Source organism: Leucoraja erinacea, chromosome 4, assembly GCF_028641065.1.
Source record: "Leucoraja erinacea ecotype New England chromosome 4, Leri_hhj_1, whole genome shotgun sequence".
In the NCBI taxonomy this organism is placed as follows: Eukaryota; Metazoa; Chordata; class Chondrichthyes; order Rajiformes; family Rajidae; genus Leucoraja; species Leucoraja erinaceus.
The window spans coordinates 80,973,341-80,996,160 of record NC_073380.1 but is presented as its reverse complement, the minus strand read 5'-3'; the positions used below and the strand labels follow the sequence as shown (position 1 = coordinate 80,996,160).

The following is a 22,820-nucleotide window of genomic DNA, read 5'->3' as shown; positions in this document are numbered from 1 at the left end:
CAAGTCAACAATATCTCCCTCAATGTCAGCAAGACAAAGGAGCTAGTTCTTGGTCTTAGAAAAAAATGGTATTATTTCTTCAATATGGTTTATCAGTAAATTTTATTTTATTTTATCCCAGTAAAATAACCTTAAAATAATAAAATAATCTTAAAAAATAATTTACTCTTCAGGAGTTCATGCTAGGGCAATCTGCTAAGGATTTAAGGAAGGACATTGAGTTGAGAATCTGAGAGAAGAGTGAAGAAAGGAAGCTGAAAGTTGAAGTTAGAACTATGCTAAGCAAGATGAATAGCAAGTGGATACAAATGCATGCAGAAATAAAATCAGAGAAAAATATTTAAAAGACAAATATAAAGATCCGGTGAAAAAAAAACAAAGTGCTGGAGGAACTCAGTGAGTCAGGCATCATATGAGGATGGAATGGACAGACAAAGTCTCGGGTCGGGAACCTTCTTCAGACTGATGTGTACTCAGGAGGGGGGCGTCCAGAACCAGGGACCACGTTTAAGAATAAGGGGTAAGCCATTTAGAACTGAGACGAGGAAACACTTTTTCTCACAGAGTGGTAAGTCTGTGGAATTCTCTGCCTCAGAGGGCGGTGGAGGCAGGTTTTCTGGATGCTTTCAAGAGAGAGCTAGATAGGCCTCTTAAAAATAGCGGAGTCAGGGGATATGGGGAGAAGGCAGGAAAGGGGTACTGATTGGGGATGATCAGCCTACTCCTGCACCTATTGTCTATTGTCTATAGTCTGTCAGATTTTAATTTTCTGAAACCTTACATATGCTTCATTTTCCTTTTTGACCAAATTTACAATTTTCGCTAGTCATCTAAGATTTCCTTAACAGGCCATCCTATTTCCTTCTCCTTTCTGGAACATGCAATACCTAAACTCTGATCAACTGGTCGTTGACAACTCCCACATGTGTGATGTGGACTTTTGGCAATAATAGTTGCTGAAAATCTACTCTCCCTCACCCCCGCCTAATAATAATGTTGTAATCTGCTTTACCCGAGAGACCAAAGTCTAAAACTAGAATGGACGAGTTTTGACCAATCAATAAGTTTGCTCGAGGAGGGGATCAGGGAATATGGGAAAATGGCAAGTCAGTAAAATTGTTATACACCTGCCATTATAGGACAGAAACGTTTGAAAATTGTGGTGATATAGGGCTATACAATGTTGCAGCAGCAGAGCTACTGCTTCATGACTTCAATCCTGATGTTTGCACATTCTCCCAATGCTCATGTGGTTTTCCTCACACACGCTAAAATGTGTGAGTTGATAGGGTAATTGGTCAGCGCTGTTTGTTGCAGGTGTGTAGATGAGGGTAGAATCTAGAGGCAGTTGAGAATTTGGGGAGCATAATGTGGGTTAGGGAATGATTACTACAAAAATGGGTGCATGATGGTCAGCAAAGACTAAGTAGACTTAAGTGGCTGTCTCCATGTTGTAACTATCTTTGGGTCTTCTATCATTGTTTTGAAGAGGTATATTTTATTCCATCAGATTCACTCACCAACATGTTTGGATGTTGCCACTTGCAAAAATTCTTCTATTTCATCTTCCACATCGTATAATTGAATTGCTTGGATCTAAAGATATAAAACAGATCTTAATTTTAATTTTAGATATTTTTGTTAATGTTATCCTGCTGATATTACTATTTAATTTCTACTTTCTTAAAGGGCCTGTCCCACTGCGGGGACCGAATTCGCGAGTTTAGAAGAGTTTGCCCTCAACTCATACTCGCAGCATGGTCGACAGGAGGTCCTAGGAGGTCTTTGTAATTCTCCTTCATGCTCAAGTAGTCCCCGCGTACTTGAGGCCTCAGTTAGGTCGCGGCGTTTTTTTTTTAGCAACCTGAAAAATGCCCGCAAGTAAAAAAAGGTCGCCATGGAAAAAATCAATATTTTTTTACTCGAAGGTTTGGTCGAGGTAGGTCATAGTAAGTCGTAATGCATTCATAGATAATCGAAGGCAATCGAAGGTAATCAAAGATAGTCGAAGGTAATAGCTTGTTGAGAAAAAAAAGGTAAGTAAACCGACTGGTAATGTTAAATGCCCTTTATTAAAAGTTGGCTGGCTTCTTAAATGTGTCTCCTTCCCCCCCCCCTTTCTCCCCTTCTCTCCCCTTCTCTCCCTCTCTCTCCCCCACCCCCGCGCTCTCTAAAGGACTTACCGTAACTGTGCCAGCCGTCTTTTACCTTCCTGTTCATTGCGGGTGTGAATTTCAGACCGCTTTCCCACACTTTCCCTGGCCCCCGCCTTCGCAATGTGTTTGTGTGTGTGTGTGTGCAGACGGTCGATCCGGCTTGCGGTTTCATCGCTGACAGTTGATCCAGGTTTATCAGGCGAGTGCCCTCGAGCTTGAAGGTCGAATACGGTCGCTGAAAAGTTGCGTTAGTGGGACAGGCCCTTTAGTATATAAAATACCAGTAGGCCTAGGTTGTGGGTTTACTAATAGCGCGCTGATATGCAGAAATAAAAGATCTGTTTCAATGGCCAGTTTGGTCATTGGTTGTCTGCTAAAAATTTGCAGTCAAGACTCAAAGGCTCAAATATAAGTGATTGGGAATTGCACATTTCAGAACTAAAAATATGTTGCTGTGTATTCCTTTCTCTGGTAGGATTTGTGTGTGTGGCCAGGGGAGGAAATTTCAGCAGCCTTGAGGGGTTTTGTCCCCCTGCAATGTGTCTCGGGTTGGAAAGTGGGAGTTGTGGAGGAGCACAGGTGGTGTGGGAAGGAGGTGCTTATTGGAATTCAATATTTTGGATCAAATTTGAAAACATATGTATTCAGAGCAGGAGTAAGAACTTGGTCCCTCCACACTGTCAATACTCATCCGGATCAATACACTATCCAACCTTTCCTCAAAATAAATCATTCCCATTCCAAGTATCAGCCGAATAAATCTTCACTGGACTGTGTCCAATGCATTTATAGCCTTTCTTAACTTCAAAGACCAAATAACCTTAACTGATTTCTGTTACCACAGTTGCAGCTTGTGTGCTGAGTTCTACCACCATTTCTGTTGTTTTTTCAAATATCAACATTTGCAGTTTTACCTGTATTTGTTTCCCTATTTTTGTATTGAATTTTCCTTGCAATAAATGGTAACATTTTGTTAGCTTACCTAATTACTTACAGTAGCTACAGGCTAGTCTTCTGTGAATCATTTATTATGATACATGGATCCCTCTGTATCTTAGATCTCTATAATCTCCTTTTGATAATGTGGCAAAATGAATAATTTTGCCATATTACACTCTATTTGCCAAATGTTGCACATTCACCCTCTATATCCATTTGTAGCCTCATTTCCTCTTCCTCGTTTACTTTCTTATTTACAGTGCATTCAGAAAGTATTCAGACCCCTTCACTTTTTCCACATTGTGTTACATTACAGCCTTATTCTGAAATGGATCAAATTTCACCTGGACCAAAAACACAACAGGCAATGGATTTGCTGCAGCAAAAAAAGGAAATATGGTGTTTGAGAAGGAACTGCAGATGCTAGAAAATCGAAGGTACACACAAATGCTGGGGAAACTCAGCGGGAGCAGCAGCATCTATAGAGCAAAGAAGATAGGCAACGTTTCGGGTCGAAACCCTTTTTTCGGCCCGAACCGTTGCCTATCTCCTTCGCTCCATAGATGCTGCTGCAGTCGCTGAGTTTCTCCAGCATTATTATGTACCAAAGGAAATATGGTAATGCCTGGATTCAGGACAGTATTTATGGGCCTGTCCCACTTAGGCAACTTGACAGTCGCCGACAGTCGCCTGAAAAACCGGCAACTGGATTCAGCAACCGTCAGAGTGGAACACACACACGCAGGCACGCACGCACGCACACACACGCAGGCACACGCACACACACACACACACACACACACACACACACACACACACACACACACACACACACACACACACACACACACACACACACACACACACACACACACACACACACACACACACACACACACACACACACACACACACACACACACACAGACAGCATCCTTCACCAGCCCGTTATGCAGGCGGGGACAGGGCAAGCAAGGGGAGTGCTGTCTGAGTGAAATTCACATGATGCAAAGCCAAGGTGATACAGACACACACCGCAATGAACAGGAAGGTTGGCACTGTAATTAAGACGGCTAAAGCACAGCGTACGGTAAGTCTGTAAAAGAGGGGGCAGAGGGGGGAGAAGGGGATAGAAGGAGGGAGAAGGAGACAATTTTTAAGAAGCCAGAGATACATGGCTGTGAAGCTCGGCGGACATTTAACATTACCGGTCACTTATCCTTGGTTCCTTTCCCAATGAGCCAATGAAATTCACTGGTCAGCACCGGCTACAACCTACGAGAACCCTCGGCCTCTTGGCAACCCACTAGGATCTCCTGGCGACCCACCTACGGCACGAGAATTCTCGCTACTATGCTGAGAAATTTGCAGCGACCATAATGCCGCGACTAATTCCCAGAATGCGGGAACTCCTCACGACCATGAAGGGGACTACCCAGCAAACACCCATGAAAATCTGACGACCATGTGGCGACCGCAGAGTCTCCTGTAGTCGCCCAAAAAGTTGCCTAAGTGGGGCAGGCCCTTTACTATGCTGACCAGTGAGATTGCTGATGCTGGGATATGGTGCACAATCTGCAGGTTGAGCAGCATATATGGGGAGAAGGAAATCATTAAGTTTTGGGATGAAATCCTGCATCTAGACTAATGTGGGATTTGAACCAAAACGTTAACAAATTTTTCTCCCCCACAGATGCTGTCCAACCCATGGAATTCCTCCAGCAGATTGTTGGTAGCATTTAATATTTTGGTGGGCAGAGGTAACATTGGAATCAGGATCAGACCTGTATTTATGATGTTCATTTGGTGGAGTGAGGGGGCTTGGGTGAGCAACAGAATATCAGGGACTGACGGAATTAGTGGTTGTAATTAGAGGCAGTGGCGTAGCATGGGGGGGGGGGGGGGGGGGGGGCAGATGGGCGGTTGCCCCCGGGTGCTACATTTTTTGGGGCGCAAAATAATTGTTGGATAATTTTTTTAAATAAAATTAAGAGGCCCGGGGAGCCGTTGGAGCGAGGAGGAGTTACCTGGAGCCGTGAGTATAAAAACAGCGCGGGGCTCGCTGTCCCCACACCGAGGCCAGGCCGCTGCTGCCGCTGTCCCCGCTCCGAAGCCAGGCCGCCGCTGTCGCTGTCCCCGCTCCGAGGCCAGGTCGCCACCCCAGCTCCGTGGCCAGGCCCAAGCTCCGAGGCCAGGCCGCCGCTGCCGCCGTCCCAGCTCCGAGGCCAGGCCGCCGCTGTCGCTGTCCCCACTGCGAGGCCAGGCCGCCGCTGCGCCGCCCCAGCTCCGCGGCCAGGCCGCCGCTGAGCCACTCCAGCTCCGAGGCCAGGCCGCTGTCGCTGTCGCTGTCCCCGCTCCGAGGCCAGGTCGCCGCTGCTGCTGCTCCAGCTCCGATGCCGTGTGGCCGCTGCCCCCGCCCCCGCTCCGAGGCCAGGTCGCCGCTGCCGCCGCCCCAACTCCGAGACCAGGCCGCCGCTGCCGCCGTCCCAGCCACTGCCACCGCCGTCCCCGCTCCGAGTTCTGGTCGCCACTGCCGCTGTCCCAGCCGCCGCTGCCTCTGCCCCAGCTCCGAGGCCGCCAGCTCCGCCATTAGGCCTCGGCGCAGGCGGAGACGGGGGATACGACAAAAGAAGTCGCATCCCCCGAAGGAAGAGACCAAAAACGTGTTCCTTCCCCTTCCCCTTTCCACCCCCACCCCCCCCTAATGAGGAGGCGCAAAACTTTAAACTGCCCCGGGCGCTCAAAACCCACCCTACGCCACTGATTAGAGGGTAGACAGATTGGTGCCTGGGACTTGAATAATATTTGGGTCAGGATAGCAGGCTAGAGTTTGGAAGATGACAGTGCGGGATCGTTCATAGTGCCACTGAGGGGCCCCAAAAGATCAACTAAGATAATGTTTTTTTTTTCAGAAAAGCCCCAAGAATAGACACACCCAGAACACGCAGGTCCAATTCCTATTCTACATTTGCAAAAGAGTGTCACACGTGAAATAACATCATGTGCATACCAACATGGAATTAGAATCAGAGAGGCAAAAGGGTAAAGCACACTAGAAATTAAGTTAAATAACCAGACTGATAATTCTTTATTCCATATGTATTTTATTCCATATGAGTGGAGCTCCGGAGTGCTGGGACGGCCGACTTTGACACCGTGGGAACTATGGTCTGTGGAACGTCCAGCCGCGGGCTTTGACATCGCGGAGCCTGGGATCCTTGCCGGGGTCACTAACGTTGAATCTCCGCCCACCTCGGCCTGTGGACTTCAGGAGCCGCGGTCTCCGGTAGGAAGCGGACGATTCGGAGGCTCCATGCCGCCGAGAGTGTTCTACCGTTCGAGGGCCTGAAACATGGGGCTGCCGCTGCGGCGACTGCGGAGGCCTCAATAGGCCCCGACCATGGGTGAACAGTGGAAGAGGACTGAACTTTGTTGCCTTTCCTCACAGTGGGAAACATTGATTCTGCTGTGGGGGGATTTTTTAAAATGTTTTGTGTAAAATTCTGTGTTGTGTTTACCTTATTTGTATGCTGCATGGTAACTCAAATGTCACTGCACCAATTGGTGTAGGTGACAATAAAAGTCCTTTGCACTTTGTCCTTTGTTCTTTGTATTATATAATTGAATTTCTATACATTTGAGAGTGCCTAATTAAATTTTAATTTCTGCAGTAACTAAATATTAGGTAATAAATGCTAACAGCTTGATTTTGTAAAATGCACATTAGAATTTTCTGAATGCAACTTAATTTGATATCTAAACATTCAACAAATACTTTGGGGGGAAAAAAAGTATCTTTATAACTATAAAAGGTTGCTAATATAATAAAATATGCAGATTCTATTTTGGTTTATAAAATCTTCCGTGGACTAGCCCCACCTCTGTTAAAGGACTTTATAAAGAAAAACACAAATAGGTCGACTAGAGCAGGCACCAGAGGTGATTGTCTAGTCCCATTTAGGAAAAGTGTTTTTGGGCAGTCAGTGTTTTCATATCGAGCGTCGCAGACCTGGAAGACGATACCAAGCGTCATATGGGATCTGCCAACCTTTATCTCATTTACCAAACATCTAAAAACATGGTTACTGGGAAATCAATACAGCACTCATAATCTACCTTAAAATTATTCACCGTTATCTGGTCTGTCATAAGCAGCATTGTTTGTCAATTTGTTTATTGTACTCTTTATTGTTATTTTTCTTATTTTATTGATTGATTGTGTTGTGATGTCTTAACTTGTTTATTTAACATCAACCTGCCAAAGGGACTAAAGATGGAAATTAGCTACTGGCTATAATCTTGTGTATTTATATGTAAATGTTTATTAATATGCACTCAGTTTAAATAAATTTAAATTTTAAAAAAATAAATAAAATAATGATACTTTCCTCTTGACGTTCCACTCCCTTCTCATAAAAATCAGTCTCCGTCTCCATTAATGCAATAATTTTGTTATTAATAACTGGTGCATTGACACCTTTCACATAATCCACGATTTGACCAGCCTGAGAAAGGAGAAAAATAATTTCAAATTTCACAGAACGGTTAATACAGAAAGAGTCCATTCATCTTTGTGATTCACCAGCTATATGTAAGATCCAGCCAGCCAGAGCCACTCACTTAGCTTACACCATAGCCTTGCAAATTATTTTCTTTCAGATACTTAATCAGTTTCTGAATATTACAATTAAGTCTTCACTATACCTGTGTGTTCAAGACCCCACTTGTTTGCTGTCGAAGATGCTTTCCTTCATATTACTTCTGGTTTTTTTTTTTTTGTCCTTCAGATTCTATGCCTCGTGGTTATTGATCCTTCCACAAAAATGTTTTTCTCTATTTCTGTGCTGCTTATGCCCTTCACATTTTAGATATACCTATCAAATTGCCTTGCAGCCTCCTCTGTTCCAAGGAGAATAATCATACCCCAACAGAACTAATTCTTGGAATCTTTTGAGAAATTTCTTCTGCATGTTCTCTTCAGCCAATATTCTTTCCTAATAGGGCAACCTTAACTACCACATTCCATTTATGGCTGAGCCTGTGTTTTATTAAGATTCGCCTTGACTTTCTTATTTTAAAATTTCATAAACCCAAAACATTTTTAACTCACCGCAATAAACAAGAAGGCAGGTTCACACTTTCCTTCAAATCCTTGTAGTAAGGGAATAATGTTGGCTTGAACCTAAGAGATAAAACTAACAAATTCTGTTTTGAATGGAACATTTTCCAACATTATTTAATAGGGTTTAAAAATACTTACTGTGTGAAAATGTAACAGCTCATCCCCATATTCCATTTTCAACCTTCTGAACACACTTAAGATTGCTTTACATGGTCCACACCATTGTTGATGAACATCCACAACTGAAATATTGTGCATTAGTGTCAGTAATTTACTTACAGAACTACATACTTGTATATTTAAAAAAGGTGAAGCTATTAAAATATATGGTGAAATGAAGATCAATGGTCTTCATAATCTATTTTAATATATTATAAGGTATTCCACAATATAAAATAGCTATAATAAATCAAAGCAACTGTTATAAAAACAAGTATGCCAGCTCATTTATGGTATCTCTTAATGATTTAAAAAAAATAATAATCTTGAAGTAAATGAGCAGATCATGTTAGACATATTGATAAGTTGCAAATTGACTTCACATTTATCAAGCCTTCTTGATGCAACATTCTCTAAAAAGTTGTTTTGATGTCAAGAAAAGTCATTCTAACCCTAGCTCTTTGATTCATTTTTAGACTAAAGCTGGATCTGTGATCAGATTTTTGGTACGTGCTGTTTGACAAGACAGACAAACGCAGCTCCCTTCACTTTGCTGATAATTGGGAGTTGACTGATTGGGCAACAAGAGTCAAGGGTCAAGTGTTTTATTGTCATATGTCCAGGAAAAAAAAATGAAATTCTTATTTGCAGAGTCCCAATAGAATATGTAAATATCTATCTATATTACTAAAAGTCTGATCTTGACCACTTCTTGTTGTTCTGTATATTGATTTTAGAAAAAACGCTGCCACTTACGGCTGTGATTTTTGGCCATCTTACTCAAAGTCCCCCTCCACTGAGCAGGAGAAGAGGATTTTTCCCATCGATTAAAAATAAAAGAGTAATTAGTGTTTAACAAATATTGAGATTCTCTCTCCTGAAGGCCATGCCCCTTCCGGAGGGACTATAAAACCTGGAAGTGTGGAGGTACCTCAGTTCTCTGCAAGTTGGGGGCGTGAGAGGTCGCAATTCTCTGTCTGAGCTGTGAATAACACTGAACACATGTCTACTAAACTGTGAGTGGTTTTACTGACCTGTCAGTGCGCTTAATGTGGTTTGAAAATGTAGTTTGAAAATGCAAAAGTGTGTTTTGGTTTTGAAAGTGCTAAAGCAAGCTGTGTTGCCTTTGGTTTTGAAAGTGCTAAAGCAAGCTGTGTTGCCTTTTGAACATGCTAAAGCAAGCTGTGTTGCCTTTGGTTTTGAAAGTGCTAAAGCAAGCTGCCTTTGATTTTGAAAGTGCTAAAGTGAGCTGCCGTGCCTTGGGTTTTGAAAGTGCTAAAACGAGCTGCCTAGCCTTTGGTTTTGAAAGTGTTAAAGCGAGCTGCCTTGCCTTTCGTTTTGAAAGTGCTAAAGCAAGCTGTGTTGCCTTTCGTTTTGAAAGTGCTAAAGCAAGCTGCCTTGCCTTTGGTTTTGAAAGTGCTAAAGCAAGCTGCCTTGTCTTTGGTTTTGAAAGTGCTAAAGCAAGCTGCCTTGTCTTTGGTTTTGAAAGTGCTAAAGCAAGCTGCCTTGCCTTTGGTTTTGAAAGTGCTAAAGTGAGCTGCCTTGCCTTTGGTTTTGAAAGGCTAAAGTGAGCTGCCTTGCCTAATTAGAGCTGCCTTGCCTAATTAGAGCTGCCTTGCCTTCTATATAATTAAAATTCTAATCTTGACCACTTCCTGTTTATGCTTTATATTGATTTTAGAAAAAATGCTACCACGCATGGCTTTGATTTTTGGCCATCTTACTCAGAGTCCCCCTCCGCTCATCAGGTGCCGAGGATTTTTCCCATTGATGAAAAATAAAGGAGTTATTAGTGTTTAAAAAATGTTGAGATTCTCTTTCCTGTCAATCACACCATGAAGGCCATGCCCCTTCTGGTGGGAGGGGGAGCGAGGCTATAAAACCCGGACGTGTGGGCATGGCTCAGTCTCTGCAAGATGGGGGAGGAGCGGTCATGACTCGCTGCCTTTAGTGGCCTTGCACCCTGCTTGAAATGGTATGAAACTGCACTTGAATTTGGTGCCCTTGCACCCTGCCTGAAATGGAATTTCAAGGAATAGCCGTGAGTCAACTGTGAGCCCACCAGTGGTGTGTGAGTGAGCTGCCAGCACAACAGGCTTGAGTGACTCAGCCACCAGCCCAAGAATCCATTCGGCCCACAATGCCCATACTAGCCCTCTGGAAACCAGTCCCTTCAGCGCACAACACCCATACTAACGCTCTAAAAAGCCTCCCCCCCCCCCCCCCCACTGGCTACAAATATTGTAATTAGTGGAGAGGTGGAATATTGTGTTGGGGGACCAGCCATCCCGTGTGATGCTGGGCCCACTTAGTCTAGTAGTACACTATAAACAATATTGGAAAAGAGAAAAAAAATTCATATACATATGTTCACACAAAATACAAACAAACCATAATAGTGCAAAAAGACAAAACCAATGCACCTAATTCTATGTTGATCAGAGCTTAGTGGAGGTTATCTATATTACTAAAACTAATATCTTGCCGCTTTTGACTTTCTGATTCATGATTTCCGAGAGAACTTACGGCCGTCATTTTTGGCCATCTCGATGAAAAATCAGAGTTATTAATGTTTTTAAAAATGTCGCCATTCTCTCTACTGCCCCCACTGGCGGCAGGGGGGAGGGACTATAGAATCCGGAAGTGTTGTGCCTCACTCAGTCTCTGCGAGACGAAGGAAGCGAGAGGGTCACGGCTCTCTGAGCTGCGAATAACACTGAACGCACGTCTGCTCCACGGTGAGTCCCCTCGATGTGATTGTAAAATTGGCTTGGCTTTTAAAGACCCTTCAGAAAATGTGTTGGTTGTTTGCAAAGTGTTTGCCAAATTGGCTTGGCTTTTAAAGACTCTTCAGAAAATGTGTTGGTTATTTGCAAATGTGTTGTGTTTGGTTGTTTGCAAAGTGTTTGCCAAATTGGCTTGGCTTTTCAAATGCTTGCAACAGTTTTCGGATGAATAAATTGTGAATAAACATTTTATTAGATCAGGACTGTGTTTAATTGCAAAATTGGCGCTCATTCCGTGACTTCCGCTTAGTGGCAAGATGGCGCCGATGACGTCATTTCCGGTTAGCGGCATGCTGGTGCTGAGTGCATCATTTCCGGTTCGCGGCAAGAAGCGAGACGTCAAGATGGCACCGAGTGCAGACGCCGTTGAATAATTCAAGAGAGCTGACTGCTCTGTCTATGGTGAGTGTGTTTGTTGGACGTTATTTAAAGCACGATTTCGCTTCAGCAGCAACCTCTACAGCAGGGTTTAAACGTTTGAATCATTCGATTTACACACTGTATGTTTACCACGTTCTGAAGTTACTTGGCATTTTAGTATTGGGTGTGCGTGTGTGTGTGAGTGTGTGTGTGTGAGTGGGGGCGCTGTCCTGTGCATGGTCTGTCCAGCCAGCAGCTGTCTGTCTTTTCATCTTTTTATTTTTATTTTAGTTAGTTAAAGTGTTTTGTTTGTAGGTCTAGACTTTTTTATGTGGGGGGTGGCGGGGGGGGGGAAGGGGAAACCATGTTTTAGGGTCCCTACCTGGTCAGAGAGGCAGCTTTTCTCTGGGCTGCAGCTTCGACCCGTCCTCGCGGCCTACCAGCGGGCCTGGAGCGGCGTTTCCTGTTGGGTACCGCCCAGAACCTCGGCTTCGGTGGCGGCACAGCGCTGGAGCGCTATCGCGGAGCGGGCGATGCCTTGCCTGGGTCGCCGTGCTAGAGCTCCGGTGAGCTGAAGATCGCTGAGGAAAACATCGCGGAGCTGCGGGACTGTGGAGCGACCAGCTGCGGGTGGCGGCGCTGAACTTTACATCGGGAGCCTGGGAGCTCCAACCAGCGCTCCATCCGGCGCGGCCTTGTAGGCTTCGGAAGCCGCGGCCTCCAGTACGAAAGCGGCGGTTCCAGGGTTCCCAAGCCGCTGAGAGGACTCTCCCGACGCCGGAGCAACATCACCCGGCGAGAACGGCCTGGAACATCGGGCCTCCGTAGAGGCAACTGTGGAGGCCTCAATAGGCCCGACTATGGGAGAACTGGGGTTGGTAACTGGACTTTGTGCCTTCCCTCATAATGGGAACCATTGTGGGGGGATGTTCTTTATGTTTAAAACTCTTATCAATGTTATGTCTGTATTCTTCTTTATGTGCTGGAAAATGGCAAGAAGCATTTCACTTCACTACATCTAGGTGTATGTGAATGTGACCAATAAAATACCTTTGATACCTTTGAGTGTGTGCGTGTGTGTGTGTGTATGAGTGTATGTGTGAGTGTGTGAGTGTGTGTGTGTGAGTGTGTGTGTGTGTGTGTGTGTGAGTGTGTGACTGTGTGTGTGTCAGTGTGTGTGTGTGTCTAAGTGTGAGTCTGTGTGTGTGTGTGTGTGTGTGAGCGTGTGCGAGTCAGTGGGTGAGTCTGTGTGTGTGAGTCAGTGTGTCTGTCTGTGTGTGTGAGTCAGTGTGCGAATCAGTGTGTGTGTGTGTGTGTGTGTGAGTCAGTGTGTGTGTGTGTGTCACTGTGTGTGTGTGAATCAGTGTGTGTGTGTGCGTCAGTGTGTGTGTGTGCGTCAGTGTGTGTGTGTGTGTGTGTGTGTGTGTGTGTGTGTGTGTGTCTGTGTGTGTGTGTGTGTGTGTGTGTGTGTGTCTGTGAGTGAGTGTGTGTGTGTGTGTGTGTGTGTTTGTCTGTGTGTGTGTGTGAGTGTGCGTCTGTGCGTGTGCATCTGTGTGTGTGCGCGTCTGTGTGTGTGTGTATGTGAGTGTGTGTGTGTGTCTGTGTGTGTGTGTGTGAGTGAGTCTGTGTGTGTCTGTGTGTGTGTGTGTGTGTGTGTGTGTGTGTGTCTGTGTGTGTCTGTGTGTGAGTGTGTGTGAGAGTGTGAGTGAGAGCCTGTGTGTGTGTACAGGGGGGTTGCACGTAAGGTCACCGGGTCAAAGGGCTTGACGCATGGTGCCGCACAATCCATCTGGAGGACATCGCAGCTTCCGGTATATGTTGTTAATACACGAAACGCGTACTTTCCTACCTGTTAAAAAACGCCAAAATGGTGATTTTTTGCGCTGTAAATAATTGTGGAAGTTGGGCTAACCATGAGTGACATCTATCCTACTTCAGAATTCCAAAAGTGAAGAGAAATGATGGTAAAGAGAAGCGAGAGCTGGAGGGACAACAACAGCTAAAGTGCTTGGCGAACATTGGCTGTGCAAATATCAAGATTGAAAATATTGGGAATTATTGCATTTGCTCACTGCATTTCATCAACAGTAAGACATTTGTGTTTTTTTTCATTCCTTCGGTATCTAAAAAGTTTCAGAAGTGATAAATCTGGCTGTAAAATTTGAAAATCGCCCATGGTTTGGTGGGTTTTTACATGCAAAAAGAAAACACTTCTGAAGCTAAATTTATCATTAGAAAAATGTCCAGACTTACCAGTGGTGTGTGGAAAAGTAAGTTTTCTATCATTATGCTATTGAGATGTATATTTTGGTAAATAATAAAATGTCCTGACAGCTTAAACACCCACTCCCTTTCAATAGGATATTGTCAATTTGAGGTTGATTATGTCCAATTAACAGCTAATAATCATGCCATTCCTTGGCTTGCATCTGAGTAAAATGTAATTCAAAACCCACGTATGGTTTGCGATTGTTTTAATGATAAATTTTGCTTCAGAGGCGTTTTCTTTTTTATGTTAAAAACCCACGAGAACCATGGGCGATTTTAAAGTTTGACTGAGCTGCCAGCCCAAGAATCCATTCGGCCCAAAATGTCCATACTGCCCCTCTGGAAACCAGTCTCTTCGGCCCACAACACCCATACTAGCGCAACAGAAAGCCACCCCCCCCCCGGCAAACAATATTGGAATTGGTGTTGAGGTGGAATATTGTGTCGGGTGACCAGCCCTCCCGTGTGATGCTGGGACGCAACGGGTCCCACTTAGTCTAGTAAATATATATATTCCTTCAAATTACAAGAAAGGTAATGGGAAAATGATTCATAGTGCAGATGCATTTAAGGGGGGTGTTAAATAAACATATCTGAGAAGAGGAAATAGAAAATTTATCTCAGGCAATCTTGTGCAATGCGTATGTTGGTATGGACTGATGGACTGTTCCCATTCCATATTTCTATTTAATCTTATGTAAATGGATATTTAGAGACTCATATAATAAAGATTAGACAAATAATCAGCCCACTGTGATTTCCATCCACATATAGTCGTGACGTTTCGGGTCGAGATCCTCCTTCAGACTGAAGGTCCCCGCAAAGAGAAACGAGAGATATAGACGATGACTTAGAGTGATAAAGAACAAATGAATTAAAGAAATGCAAAAAAGTAACAATGATAAATTAAACAGGTCATTGTTAGTTGTTTGCTAGGAGAGAACGAAAATCTGGTGTAACTAGGGTGGGGAAGGAATGGAGGGGAGGGAATGCAGACATTACTTGAAATTAGAGATACCAATATTCATCCCTATACCTCTTCCCTCGATTTTGTCTAGGGACCCTGACAGTCCTTTCATGTTAGGCAGAGGTTCACTTGCATCTCCTCATCTACTGTATCCGTTGTTCAAGATGAGGACTCTTATACATCAGCGAGGCCAAACATAGACTGGGTGATCGTTTCGCTGAACACTTTCTCTCAGTTTGCCTGGACCTACCTGATCTCACGGTTGCTAAACACTTTAATTCCCCTTCCCATTGCCACACTGACCTTTCTGTCTTAGGCCTCCTCCATTGTCAGAGTGAGGCTAAATGCAAATTGGAGGAATAGCATCTCATATTTTGCTTGGGCATTATTGATTTCTCTAACTTCAAGTAACTCCTGCATTCCATCTTCCTCCATCCCTCTCCAAACCAGCTTTTTGTTCTCACCTAGCAACCAGCTAACAATGGCCTATTTCCTTTACATTGTTACTTTTTTTCCTTTCTTTCATTCATTTGTTCTTTATCTCTCTACATCTAAAACCCCCTCATTTCCCTTTGCGGGCACTTTCAGGCTGAAGAAGGATCTTGACCCGAAACGTCACCCATTGGAGAGTTATGCCCCTGTCCCACTTAGGAAACCTGAATGGAAACCTCTGGAGACTTTGCGCCCCACCCAAGGTTTCCGTGCGGTTCCTGGAGGTTTTTGTCAGTCTCCCTACCTGCTTCCACTACCTGCAACCTCCGGCAACCACCTGCAACCTCCGGGAATCGCACGGAAACCTTGGGTGGGGTGCAAAGTCTCCAGAGGTTTCCGTTCAGGTTTCCTAAGTGGGACAGGGACATTACTCCAGCATTTCATATCTAGTTTAAACTAGCATCTGCAGTTCCTTCCTCCAAATTGGAAGAAATAAGATCTAATCAGAGAAATTTGTAAAGGACAAGTCTTGTTCAGTGAAGATTGTGGAATTTATTAAGCATGGTAGATGAGAGAATTTATACTTGTATTAATTCTATTAAAAGGCATTCCAGTAGGTTCCACAATAGATATTGTTTAAAAAAAGAGTGCTTACAGTCAGAAGCATCTTATCAATTTGGATAAATAATTAAACAGGATGCTGCAATGAAAAGGGAAAGATGATAGGTAAGCAGTTCATTTGTCAGGATGTGTCTAGCACCAAATCAAACTCAGATTAATTCATGGCCGTTTACATCCTGATGCTACAATGAAATTCGATATTCAAGATTCAATTTCATTGTTACATGTACCAATTAAGGTCCAGTGAAATTTGAGTTACCATACAGCCATTAAGTAAAAAGCAAAAATACACACAACACATAAAATAAAGTTTAACACAAACATCCACCGCAATGGAATCAACATTCCTCACTGTGATGGAAGGCAATAAAATTCAGTCATCTTCCTCCTTGGTTCACCCGTGGTCGGGGCCTTTGAACGGCACTGGCCGTTGCTGACGGTCTGCTGTTCAAGCCCTCTCATCGGGATGATTGAAACTCCAGCGTCGGGATGGATCAGAACATTCCGCGGCACGGAGCTCCCGAGTCGGCCACTTCTTACCGGAGACCACTGCTTCATGGTGTTAAAGTCCACAGGCCCCACGGTAGGAGCTCCAACATGGGCAATCCTCTGCAAAATATCCCAGGCTCCGCGATGGTAAGTCTGCCCCACACCTGCGACTTGAAGCTCCGGGCCAGTCTCCAGGGGAGGCCACACCACTCCTCATTGAAGGCCGCAGGGGGGGGGGGTGGGGGGGGGGGGGGGGGGGGTAGATGCGACGCGGTAAAAAATCGCATCTCCATTGAGGTAAATGACTGGAAATGACCCCCCCCCCCCCGCACCCCCCACATAAAACATACCAAGAGACATTAAAACAAACATTCAAGACATAGTTAACATAATAAAAACAGAGAAGGGACAAGACAGACTGCTGGCGAGGCGGCCATTATGAGCGTCACCATCACAGAGTAAACGGTACACATATAGTAATGATAAATACAACAAGGGCAAAACGGCTGAATGGTTCAGGACTGCACTGCAATATCCGAATCATACAAAATAATATTAAAGTACAATAAAAGAATAACTGAATGAGGAAAAGTTCAGCGTAAGAATACGGAACAGAACATGTAGGAATAGAATGTGAAAGAGGTGAATGGTTCAGGAGTCAGATAACAGTGGGGAAGAATGTGTTCATCAGTATGGACGTCAGGCTTTCAAGCTCATATATCTTCTCCAGACGGGAGAAGGGAAAAATATGAATGGTGAGGGTAACAAGCACACTTGGCAATAGTTCCAGCCGTCCTGATGCAAAGCACCATGAAGATGGAATGGATTGATAGAAGTGACAAGCTCATCATAGAAACATAGAAATTAGGTGCAGGAGTAGGCCATTCGGCCCTTCGAGCCTGCACCGCCATTCAATATGATCATGGCTGATCATCCAACTCAGTATCCCGTACCTGCCTTCTCTCCATACCCCCTGATCCCCTTAGCCACAAGGGCCACATCTAACTCCCTCTTAAATATAGCCAATGAACTGGCCTCAACTACCCCCTGTGGCAGAGAGTTCCAGAGGATGGGGCTGTGTTCACCTCTCTCTGCAGATTCAGTCCATTAAGGGCAGAGCAGTTGCCATATCAGGCTGTGCTGCATCCCATCTGTATTCTTTGGTTGTCAATCTCTTTCCTGTACTTCATCTCATCATTGTTGACAACAGTGGTATCATCTATGAACTTGAATATTGAGTTGGCATTGCATTTGGCCATAAAATTATGGATGTACACGGAGGGGGAATCAGTATGGGATTCAGAATGAAGAAATGTTATGAACAATTCTAAGAGACTGAGGTCTGCTGGTCAAGAAGTTCAGAAGCCAGTTGCAGAGATAGAAGCCCCAAGACCAAGGTGCAGAAGTTTTGGGATAAATGTATTTAGTATTATGATGTTGAAGGCTGAGCTGTTGTCAATAAATAACATCCTGACAAAGGTGTTCTTATTATCAAAATGATTCGGGTTGAATGTAGTGTAAGAGAGATGACATCCTACTATCATTTTAGTTTTCCTGTATGCAAATTGTAGGATGTCTAGACTGTCCAGAAGAATGGTCTAAATATGGGCCATTAACAATTTTTCAAAGTGCTTCATTATTGTTGCATAGTGGGTGACACCACAAGTGTTGCTAGGAGGAGATAGTCATTGAAAGGAAGGGTTTTTTTTGATACACAAACAATGGATGTTTCCTTGAAACAGATGGAGACAGAATACCGTTGAAGTAAGAGGCTGATGCTGTGGGTGAAGATGGCCAGGTGATGGGCAAACAATTTCAGAACCAGTCCAGGAATTCTAACTGGGCCAGACACTTTCCGAATTTACCCTTGCGATAACAGATCTGATCGTGATGCATGGGATAGAGCCAGTGGGGGGGATGTGCTGCTTAGATGGAGCTTTATTTGCTAATTCAATGCGGCATGAAAGGCATTACGTTCATCCAGTAGAGATGTGTCATTGTCAGATAATTCTGAATTGTTGCCTGTGATGATAGTCAGGTACTGCCATAGTCGTCTGGCATTGCCTCCCTTATTGGTGATAGGATGGTAGAGTTGCCTGATAACAGCTGGGAAGAAACTGAGCTTGAATATGGAAGTATGCATTTTGACAAAACCCCTCAGTAAGCTAGAACAGAAGGTCAGAATACATGGGATCAGGCTGAGAAAACAAATTGGTCCAGGAGGCAGGGTGTCGAAGTGGAGGGCTGTTTTTCAGTTTTGGATCTGTGTCCAGTGGTGTGACATAGGGATTGGTGAAAGGTTCTTTATTAGATCATAGAACAGCGAAAAGTACAGCAGAGGAACAGTGTCTTTGGTCCATAATGTTTGTGCCAAACATGATGCCTAGCTAACCTAATCTCATCTGCCTGAAATGATGCATACCCCTCCATTTCCTGAAGTTCCATGTGCCTATCTAAAAGCCTCTTAAATGCCACTTTCATATCTGCTTCCCACCATTTTCCCAGGCAGCACATTCCAGCACTCACCATCCTGAGTTTTAAGGTGAGAGTGGAAAGATATAAAGGGGATCTGAGGGGCAAAATTTTCACATAGAGGGAGGTGAATCTATGGGACGAGCTGCCAGAGGAGGTTGTAGAGACAGGTATAATTACAAAGTTTACAAGACATTTTAGAGGTTTAGAGGGATATGGGCCAAATTAAGCCAAATCGTTTAAGTATAAAGAGGATTCTTGGTTGGCATGGATGAGTTGGGCCAAATGACCTGTTTCCATGCTGTACAACTCTATAAATTTATGAATCTTTGAATCTACCTACAGTGACTTTTATTTGTTAATGAGATTAAGTATGAAACCAAGGGAAATGAAACAGATTTCTGGCTCTTCTTCACTTCTGATATATGATGACAGTGGTAATGGTCTGTCCAGAGAGGGTCCCACTGATGATAATTGGAAGAGTTTGAGAGACACAGTTGTAGGCCTTATTTTGAACTACTTATGCTATTAGTGTGGCACTATCGCACACAGTTGAGGTAAATTATTATTTATTATTCATATTCCCATTATGACAGAAGGGAAAATATTTTTTACATAATTAATGTTTAGGCACAACCATCTGATAATCAAAGAACTGGAGAGGTACATGAATGGGCTTGGAGAGTAGCTGTATCTGTATCTTGACGTATAATCATCGTCACTGGTTGTGGCGTACTGTTAGGCGCTCCGCACCCTGGTGAATGCTATGTACTTACCTTTCTCTGTTTCTCTCCCGAGTACAGGCCTCGTGGCTGTGAGTCTGGAATCAAGGGGTTAAAAGGCTCCTGTACCCGATTGGCCAAGCTGCATCAGGTGACGGGTGACTCATCTGAAGCTCAGATGAATACCAAAGATCTTATAGCGAAGCAAGATGGATTACTCTCACGCAAACGTGAGGTACGCTCATGGGCGGATTCATGGGTGATTATAGGACACATTTTAGCAACCTGACTCCGCCATCTTGTTCCGCTTTCTTGCTCCCGCCTTCTTGCTTCCGGCCAAAGATTGGATCCGCAGCGGGGAGAAGGAGTGCGGGGCCCGGGGCAGCGGGGAGAGAGAGTGCGGGGCCCGGGGCAGCGAGGAGAGGGAGTGCGGGGCCCGGGGCGGCAGGGAGAGAGAGTGCGGGGCCCGGGGCAGCGGGGAGAGAGAGTGCGGGGCAGCGGGGAGAGAGAGTGCGGGGCCCGGGGCAGCGGGGAGAGAGAGTGCCCCAAGACAATGTTTCTTATTTAATGTCCCTTGTCTAGTCTGAAATAAAGTTCATTATTGGATTAGAATAAATATAATTGTGTGTGTTATATACATTTATATAATTTTCATGTATGTGTGTTTATAAACATTTTATTCCTTAACAAGAATCAACAGAATTATGAACTTACAGAATTATGAATCTAACCCTATAATCACGCACAAAAAGTCCCCCCCTGTCAATCACCCTGCGAGTCGGGTCGGTTCCGGTTACTACAAAATCAACTCAAACACTGTTTGTGAGCCATTTAAAAAGAAATGATTTAAAAAACATTAAAAAAGACAATTACCAGAACCAAATTTTATTCTTGACAAGAAGTTTGAACTGACAGATTTATGAATCTGACCCACACAAACTGTTGCCCCGCAACATTGATTACAGTGCGAGTCGGGTCGGGTTAGGTAGGCTCAGGTTGCTAAAATGGGCATGGAAAAATGCCCATGATCCCCTCCATAGCGTACTACACGTCAGTCCATTGCATTTAGCAGGAGTAGCCTATCTTGCTTCGCTATAAGATCTTTGACCCTGACTTGTGAGCAGTCTGCTGGTGTGAGCTGCAGAAGGCCTGGCCACATGGCATAGCACTTTGTGTACTTTCACCATTACTTGTTAACAAATATTGAATTGGGACGGATAAGGGCTGACCTTAGTGTTTTCGTGTATTTTGTTTCAGGGTTATATCTCTTTAGGCAGGTTTTAGAGTCTCTGGTTCGACGGTCCATTACGTGGCTGGCTGGAGCACTGTTTAATTGTTTGTTAGTCCATCCATATCCCTGACTGGGTTGTTTAAATCAGGTTTGGGTTTTGTGTTCCATTGAATAATTAAAAGATTTTTGAACTTGAACCTGGTTTTTGAATTATGTTACGCGGCTCTGAAGTACCTGCACTCGGGAGTTGTAACACATACGTTAATGCGATTGCATTAATGGATTGTTCTTACATAGATGGATAGAACATCCTTCATCTGCGCAGTGACCTTTTGTGATTATTTTAATGGAGAAATTATAATAAAGTAACATTTGCATTAAAGTATAGGATTCCTTACTTCATGCAATCATAAAATATAATCTATGCAAGATATTTTCAAGCAATGGTCTTGCACTTTAAGTAAAATGAACAGAATAAAAGTGAATATAAAGACAATCATATTTAAACAACTAAGGGTGGACATTTTCAACTAAAATTATGATGCATTCACACCTGATAAGCCTTTTGCTTCAAACATTTCATCCCATTCTGTTTCACTGTGTAATGGCGTCTGATAGGGAGAAATAAAATTGTTTAAAATTTGTAGAATATAGAACATAGACAGTAAAGCACAGGAACAGGTGCTGCAGCAACAATGATTGTACCGAACATGATGTAAAGTTAATCTAATGTCTGTGCCTCCGTGTGATCCATATCCCTCTATTTATTTCATATCCATGTGCCTATCTAAAAGCCTCTTAAACAATGAACATTGTATTTGCTTCCACCGCCACCCCGGTAGCATGTTGCAGGCTCCCACCACTCTCTGCACATCTTCTTTAAGCTTTCCCCCTCTGACAATGCATTGTCTTCAATGTTGAGGACAATATCTATACCCTGGGAATAGATTCTGAGTCTCTTCCCTATCAATGTCACTAATATATACTTCCATCATATCTCCCATCAAGCTCTGTTGCTCCAGAGAAAATAATCCAAGTTTGTCCAACCTCTCCTTATGGGCAATACACTTTAATCCATGCAGCATTCTGGCAAACTTCATCTGCATCCTCTCCAAAGCCATGCTTCCTGCAATAGGGTAAACAGAACAGCAAAGAATACTACAAATGTGGCCTAACCAAAGGCATACCTTATGCCTTCTTTATCACTATCTACTTTTGTTGCCACTATTAGGGAGCTATGGAGTTGGACCCCAAGATCTACCTGTTCATCAATGTTGTTAATGGTCTAGCCATTAACTATATACTTTCCCATTACATTCGACCTCCCTAGTGCAACACCTCAAACTTGCTTGGATTAAACACCATCTGCCATTGTTCCTTCCGTATCTGTAATTGATCTAACTGAATTTTATGCAGCTGTATTCTTTGACAGCCTCTCTCTCTCTCTCTCTCTCTCTCTCTCTCTCTTATATATATCTGACTTCCATGGCTAAGCCACTTCTGAATCCAAACTACCAGATCACTGTGAATCCCATGTATCTTAATCTACTGAATCAGCCAACCATGATGAATTTTATCAAATGGCTTATTAAAATCCACGTAGATAGTATCCGCTACTCTATCCGCACTAATTACCTTCATCAGTTCCTCAAAAACTCAACCAAGTTAGTAAAACATAACTGCTGTGCACAAACCTGCCCCTAATAAGCGAGTTTGGTATTCCGAGAAATGCAAGGAATCATGGGATTTATCAAAGATCGAACTCTATAAATAAAAATCGAACGAAGTGGAGGGAGACAGCTGACAGAGACAGAATCGCGCCTCATCCGCAGCCAAAATCGAACCTGTGCCGCCACCCCAAGTACAAACCGTACCTTGCACACCACCGGCTTCCGCAGCCTGGGCTCAGCCTCCTCCAGCCCGGCACCCGACTGTGCTGCACTGCGGGCAGCCTTCAGCCCCGACCTGGAGTTGGAGCTGGCCCAGACCCTGGGCTTGGGGCTGGGCAAGGGAGGGGGAGACAGTTGCTGCTGCCGCAGCACCACCAACAACTCCGTAGGGCGCCCGGCCTGCCCATGGCCGGTAGGAACCCATCC

General features: G+C 44.1%; 1 protein-coding gene across 1 annotated transcript in view; it reads right to left on the bottom strand.

Annotated features, from left to right (window-relative positions):
* LOC129696062 (thioredoxin domain-containing protein 6-like) overlaps positions 1-22,449 on the bottom strand; it is a 63,957-nt gene extending 41,508 nt beyond the window's left edge. Inside the window, exons 1-6 of the mRNA XM_055633469.1 lie at positions 21,278-22,449; positions 8,356-8,459; positions 8,206-8,277; positions 7,480-7,600; positions 3,410-3,471; positions 1,521-1,596 (exon numbers count right to left, since the gene is read on the bottom strand). Coding sequence (XP_055489444.1) covers positions 1,521-1,596; positions 3,410-3,471; positions 7,480-7,600; positions 8,206-8,277; positions 8,356-8,459; positions 21,278-21,383 — 541 coding nt within the window. The 5' untranslated portion in view covers positions 21,384-22,449. The remainder of the gene's footprint in view (positions 1-1,520; positions 1,597-3,409; positions 3,472-7,479; positions 7,601-8,205; positions 8,278-8,355; positions 8,460-21,277) is intronic.
* Between the last annotated feature and the right edge of the window lie 371 nt (positions 22,450-22,820).